This window comes from Haplochromis burtoni, unplaced genomic scaffold (genome assembly GCF_018398535.1).
Source record: "Haplochromis burtoni strain Fernald_Lab_line unplaced genomic scaffold, NCSU_Asbu1 Contig_1041, whole genome shotgun sequence".
Taxonomy (NCBI): Eukaryota; Metazoa; Chordata; class Actinopteri; order Cichliformes; family Cichlidae; genus Haplochromis; species Haplochromis burtoni.
Window position 1 is genome coordinate 79,616 of NW_024583402.1, and position 6,892 is coordinate 86,507.

At 40.9% G+C, this 6,892-nt stretch overlaps 1 protein-coding gene across 2 annotated transcripts; it reads right to left on the reverse strand.

Annotated features, from left to right (window-relative positions):
• Positions 1 to 177: 177 nt before the first annotated feature.
• LOC102288775 (zinc finger protein OZF-like) lies at positions 178 to 6,600 on the reverse strand. Of its 2 annotated transcripts, XM_042216408.1 has the most exons (3): positions 5,670 to 6,600; positions 2,448 to 2,511; positions 178 to 1,604 (listed from the first exon to the last, which is right to left on the reverse strand). In XM_042216408.1, exons 1-3 carry the CDS (start codon positions 5,775 to 5,777, stop codon positions 541 to 543), a joined length of 1,236 nt encoding a protein of 411 aa, XP_042072342.1. In that variant the 5' UTR covers positions 5,778 to 6,600; the 3' UTR covers positions 178 to 540. The 2 variants fall into 2 exon arrangements, with proteins under 2 accessions (XP_042072342.1, XP_042072341.1); XM_042216407.1 differs by lacking the exon at positions 2,448 to 2,511 and having other exon boundaries at positions 211 to 1,604; positions 5,606 to 6,583.
• Between the last annotated feature and the right edge of the window lie 292 nt (positions 6,601 to 6,892).

Consider the following 6,892-nt stretch of genomic DNA (forward strand, 5'->3'; position numbering starts at 1 on the left):
AGAGGCCATAAGAAGATCATTTGTAACCTTCACTAAAGCTGTTTCTGTGCTGTGATGAGCTCTGAAACCTGACTGAAACTCTTCAAATAAGCCATTCCTCTGCAGATGAGCTGTTAGCTTTTTTTATAACTACTCTTTCAAGAATTTTTGACCACAACAGGCTGGTAAGCAAACTGAACTGAGTCGAGAACATGTTTCACCTGCAAGACAAGTCAGGTAAGCCAAGCTTCTGGTGGGGTTGGAGAGCAGAAGAAAATTAATTGATGCGCACACAAAAAATAGCTCCTATATATTATTTTATATAATTTTCACACAATATAAACTTTTAATTCCACAAAACAGAAATTGTCAGCTATCAAATATGCGGCAAGTAAAAGAAAAACAAAAAATTCAAAAAGCAAAAATCTGAACTTCAACAATGTTACGTCTGAAAGTTCAGGAAAAGGTCAAACCTATCTCACATGTAACAAACCAACACATTTTCAAGTGTTTTTTTTTTTCAAGCTTGGCTTCCATGATAATATTTTTTCTGTACAAAGACTACAACTTCTGGCCCGTGTGAGTTTTCATGTGGCGCAACAAATGACTACTAGATATGAACATCTTCCCACAAGTTTTACAATGATACGGCCTCTCGCCTGTGTGAGTTCTTATATGCACCAATAAATGACTACTACATCTGAACATTTTCCCGCATGTTTTACAAGTATAAGGTTTCTCACCTGTGTGAGTTCTCATGTGCTTCAATAATGAACTATTACATGCAAACATTTTCCCACAGCTGTTACACAGATAAGGTTTCTCACCTGTATGAGTTCTCGTGTGCTTTAACAAATAATTTCTAGATGCAAACATTTTACCACATGTTTTACAATGATAAGGTTTCTCGCCTGTGTGAGTCCTCATGTGGATAGATAAAGAACTGCTACAGGCAAACATTTTCAAACAAGTTTTACAAGGATATGGTTTCTCACCTGTGTGAATTTGCCTGTGCTTCAGTGAATCGCTACTGTATGCAAACATTTTTCCACATGTTTTACAAGAATATGGTTTCTCACCTGTGTGAATTCTCATGTGGTAAGTCAAAGCACCCCTCTGAGTAAAACCTTTCCCACAAGTTTTGCAAAAATACGGTTTCTCACCTGTGTGAACTGTGTAATGTCTTTCCATTTCATAATTCTGCTTAAAAACTTTTCCACAAATCTCACATTCTAAAGACTTTTTACATTTGTCAGAGTTACACTGATTCTTCGACGTAGGGGAATCTACTGCATAGTTGTGACTTTTGGTTCTATTTGTATTTGACCCTGAATCTACATCCATGCTTCCTTCCTGATTTTGGCTCTCAGCAACAGCAGAGCTATGAGAGAGGAGATGATTGCCGTTTGATTCTGGTTCATTTTGCTCACTTTCCTCATAAACAGCAGTCACCATAGAGGTATCAGTCTCCTCCTGACTGCTGCACAGTTCCTCCTGTTCCTCTTTAATCTGTGGAGGTTCTGGTTCCTCCTGGTCCACACTGGAGCTCCTCTCCTGGTTCAAGAGCTGCTGCTCAGGGAGAACCTCCTCCTCCTCCTCTTTAAAGACAGGCTGCTGTGGGACATCTGGAGGGACGAAAGGAGAAAACAAAAAGGAAAGTGGTGTGGTAGAAAATCATCTCAGTAAATATACTAGCAAAATAATTTTCTACAACATGAACATGTTGTTCAGAAATACACAAAAAGCTTCCATTTCTGGTCAATGATCACTGATGTCAGTCCAGTCTTTATTCCAACCTTCCCAATTTTTTTTTTTTTTTTTAAATAGGAAAAGAAGTGATAATAATTTTTAAAGAACTCTATCAATTAGATGTATTTTGGGCAATTTCCATTGTAAATATTCAGGGGAAAAGAGAAAAGTAGAGTGGAGCTGAGCTGTGATGTCATGTCATCAAGTACAACACTGTTTCAATCATAAAATAACCACAGTGAGTCCTCGAGTACTTGAAAGTCTGGACTAATTGGTGAACTTGTCAAGAATGAACTAAGAAATACACAAGTATGAACCTGACTCACATGGTATTAAAAAAAAAAAAAGACCATTTACAGTATGGAGAGGGAGGGAGGGGTGAGACATTTGTAGACCAGTGAGGGGCTGTGATTCAGAAAGAACTGATGTACCATCCTGAAGAAATGATTACAACAGAAAATCGTATTTGGATGAGCAAGGAGCAGAGATGGAAATTTTGGATCACACTCTCAGGCCCCCTCCTGTATCTGAACAGTGTCTCAGCTGCTCAGATACATGAATGCCTGGCTTTCACTTAGGGAGCAGTTGGAGAATAAATGGAGCGCAGTGCCGTCCTGTCCTCTGTTTGCTCTTTGTTAGCTCACATCTCCAAAAAGTCCTCACAATCAGAAACGTCCCGCAGAGCTGTGATCAGGATGCTCCCTCAGAGGGACACTCACCTGTCCTGTGCAGCTTGATTTGGGGTTTCCAGGTGATATCCAGCAGTCTGCGCTGACGGTCGATCTCTTCCTCATACTGGACAGATTCATTAATATCTTCTAATATTTCTTTAGATTTGGACGGAATAAATGTATCAGGATCCTGAGAGAGGAGCTGCTTCCTGTGTGGTTCTGGTTCACTGTGCTCTCCTTCCTCAGCAGCAGTCACCATAAAGGTGTCAGGCTCCTCCTTCAGTCCCAGCTGCTCTCCCTCCTGACTGCTGCACAGTTCCTCCTGTTCCTCTTTAATCTGTGGAGCTTCTGGTTCCTCCTGGTCCACACTGGAGCTCCTCTTCTTACAGACATAATGCTGTGGGAGTTCTGGAGAAAGACAGGGACACATGCAAAAAGAAAGTGATGATGATAAACTCTGGACTCTTACTGCATTTAAAATTGTGGAATGATTGTGTCTGAGGCAGGTCCATAGTTAAAGTTTGAGCTCTAGAACATAACGTCTCAGCTTCAGCTCTTTGTAGACTGACTAAATTGTAGCTCTGTTGAGTTGTCTGGAATGTAAATGGCCTGTATTTGTATAGCGCTTTACACATTCAGTCATTCACCCATTCTCACACACCTACCTAAATAACCTCCTCTCTGAGACTGATTGAAGATGATGTCATTATTGGTCGATAGCATGTCAAAAAGCTTCCTAACTGCTGATATTTATTCGTTTTGGTGGCTCCATAATGTGCTAACAGTCTCCGTGCACGCTCGTGATGATCCTCAGAATCACTTAGATCCCGTTCATGCATAAAACTAATTCCCAGGTCTTTTGGATATATGGATTTCAAGGATCACTGTCGAACTCGAACAAAAGTTACTGGCTCATCTGAGAGTAACTCCAGACGGATTTGGTGTTGAGGCCTGGATCAACATGTCACTCGTTCATCAAAACTGGAGAGTGATAATATCGTTTAACCCGTAAAGGAAAACAGTGAAGCTATTGGAGTTTAAAGACATTATTTCACTACAAAGTCTGATGAACTGAGTTTTGATGTACTAAACTGGTGCATAATTGGATCGCTAATAGACCCTGTGCACGAGAAAATGCTTTCTTCCTGGTTTGAGACCGGATGTGGGGGTTGTACATTTCTGGTAGCTTTACTTTGCGGTCAATCGATACTGCGAAGATATTCTCCACAATCATGTCCAAAACGGAAAGATGGCGTTAAGTTACAAAGAGCAGAAGGTGGGAACGCTCACCATTACTATGTCATAAAAAAATAATGATCAGTTTTGACGTTTAAAGCTTTTAGATCGATCAGTTGTTTACATCACTCAACACAAGCAGAACTGCATCACTGCAGCAGAAGACACATCGTCCACATTCAGAAGCACATCTCTGTATAGTGACTGGTCTCATGATCTAAACAGGCAAATGTTCAGCATTCAAACTACAGGTGAAGAACAGTCAAACCAGATGTTTCCCCGTTATGTCGAGATCAGCTAGTCAAGTACACACCTACACAGCATGTAAACAAACCGTGAAAAAAGCCACACAAAAATGAATGATTGCTGGTAAGGGTTTCTATACATTAGTATTTACGAAGGGTATGTTGTCAGCCGCAGCTTTAAAGTTTCAAGTTCCACCAAGCAAAGGAAAAAGGGAAGTAATTTTGCCACTAATGTCAGTTCAGTTCCAGGAGTCAAAACTCAAACTGGAAGCAGAACAAATCCCACCGTTTGTTTTGTTCACACAGCAATCATTTACTAGAGAATTGCAAGCAGTTCAAAGCTAAAATACATCGGGATGAGTTGACTTTTATCAAGGAAAGGGGAATTTGTTTTGGTTGTTTGAAAGTTGGTCACACAAGCAAAGACTGTAGGAGTCGTTTGGATTGCAACGTGTGTCACCAGGGGTTCTTCATATAGAGCGAAGAGTTCCATGTGCATCCTCAGGTCATGAAGTTGATGCATTTTCTTTTCTATTTTTCCAGTTCAAGTTAAGAGCCAAAAGAGCAATAAAACTGTGCAAACCTTTGCATTTTTGGATCCTGGAAGTTCAGGTACATTCTGTACAGAAACTCTGGCAAAAAGACTGAATCTAAAAGGTAAAAAGACCAATATCCTTTTGAGAACAATGAGTCAAAATAGGATTGTTGGTGCACAAGTTCTGTCCGGTCTGGAAGTGTCTGGTACGGAAGCAAATGATTTCATGGCGTTGCCAGATGTTTTGACTCAAAAGACCATGCCAGTTTCTACAGTAAATATTCCCCAGCGAGGTGACATCGATCAGTGGCCTCATCTTAAACCTGTTAAACTTCACAACATTGATGCAGACGTGGAGCTACTGATAGGCACTGATGCTTCCAATGTTTGAGAGCCATGGAAGGTGATAAACAGTGTGGAGGGTGGACCTTATGCTGCAAAAACAACAGTTGGCTGGGTCATAATTGGTCCCCTGTGCACTGGAAGTAACAGCGGAAATAAAAACTGCACTGCTGTAACAGCCAATAGGATTTCTGTTGAGCGTCTTGAAGAAATGTTGATTAAACAGTACAATCATGAATTTAATGAAAGCTCCTCAGAGGAGCAGACTGAAGTCCAGAGAGGATCTGTGTTTCATGGATATTGTTAGTAGCTCAATAAAACTTATTGGAAATCCTTCTCACGTGGATTTGCCTTTCAGGAGAGATGGTCCCAGCTTGCCAAATAACCTCTGTGTCGCGGAGCAGCGTCTAAGGTTTAAGACCACTTTGAAGAAAGGAAATATGACTCCAGAATATGTAGCAAAGACAGAACGAGCTATTATTCAATATGCACAACAACAGAAATTTAAAACTGAAATGGCTTTAATCAGCAATGGTCTCAAAGGAGTCTCCAAGAGAAGTTGTCTCTACAAACTTGATCCAGTGTTGGATGCAGGGATCCTCTGAGTGGGTGGCCGAATGACTAAAGCAGCCACGACTATGGAAATAAGCATCCTGCAATTTTGACAAAGGATATGCATGAGTCACTGATTTTACGCCATATCCATCAAAGGTTGGGACTCGCAGGAAGAGCGACATGCTGTCAAAACTGAGACATAAATACTGGATACTAAGTGCAAATTCTGCTGCCAGGAAAATCATTTCTCGTTGGTCAAACAAAAGGAATTGCCACTACAGAGGGACACTCACCTGTCCTGTGCAGCTTGATTTGGGGTTTCCAGGTGATATCCAGCAGTCTGCGCTGACGGTCGATCTCTTCCTCGTACTGGACGATCGTTTTTTCAAACTCCAAGAATATTTGTTCAGCAGCAGCAGTTAGTCGCTCGTTGATGAACTCTCTCAGATACTGAACTGAAGGCATCGTTGCTGCCGCAGCTCACAACAACATAACCGACCTCCAGCTCAGTCACACAGACAGCTAACACTACTTCCGCTTTTTCCTTGTTCACTTCCGTCTAGTGTCGCAAATTAAAGTTCCGCCAGAACAGCACATAAGATCTATCGTACAGTTTTAGTTTGGATATTATTTCTGCTCCCGTATGAACAGATTCATCTGTAAATAAAGTTCACGTCCAAACAAAAGTCAAATAATCAGATATTTGTGATGCAGCTCATCAGAGTTACAGCTGTAAATGTCCATCAGCTTAAATACATTAAACAGCCAATCATATAGCCGCAGACATGTAAAACTCCACCCTGTGGATCACCAACATTAATATTGTTCTTCAGACTCTCTGAATCTTTTAATGTTGTAATTGTAACCGAGGACAAGGGAGGAGTAAACGGGGCACAGAAATAAATTGATAATTTATTTATTACATTAGTTAAACATACAAAGTCCCAGTTATTTCCAGACAGGACTTACAACATCCTGCTGATATCCCAGCTGCACATGAGACTTACCACACAAACGGTGTGCAAATTACACAACGCTGCAAACCGTTACATCCCGTTTAGCGACACTGCAACAGATTCACCTGCGGCACGCACTGCAAACAATTCGGGTCTCAGCACAGCTGGGAAGCAGCGCTATGCATGGCCTGTAATATAAAGGGAAGTGACACAAACAAATAAAAAAAAACTAAGGAGGTTAGTCCGCCCTTACACAACTCACTGCCAATCAATAACCGTCTTTACAACTGGACGGACTAACCAAAACAATCAAAAGAACGAAGGACAGCAGAGACAGCACAGCTGAAAAACACAAACAACATTAGTGATTAAAATATTACCCAATAAAATATCAATATTATGAAACCATTCAAAGTCAAAGCTAAAACAAACACTCAATATACCTACAATATTGATCAGTCTCCCTGCGCGCCGTCGATCTGGGGCTTGATCAATTCTTCCATTAAAAAAGTCCAACGACACATTAAAAATCGGCACCTACAATATGATCCAAACAAAATGGCAAAAGTCTCTTACCGGTAGTAGACCCACTCGCACCCGAGTGAATTAATCACCTCTGGGGTT

What these genes read in the sequence shown, in the direction of transcription:
- LOC102288775 (XM_042216408.1), bottom strand. Translation starts at nt 5,777, where the DNA reads ATGCCTTCAGTTCAGTATCTGAGAGAGTTCATCAACGAGCGACTAACT. An exon ending in TCGTCCAGTACGAGGAAGAG is followed by an intron (nt 2,512 to 5,669) that starts ATCGACCGTCAG and finishes TATGAGGAAGAG; the next exon opens with ATCGACCGTCAGCGCAGACT. An exon ending in AATCAAGCTGCACAGGACAG is followed by an intron (nt 1,605 to 2,447) that starts GTGAGTGTCCCT and finishes TCGTCCCTCCAG; the next exon opens with ATGTCCCACAGCAGCCTGTC.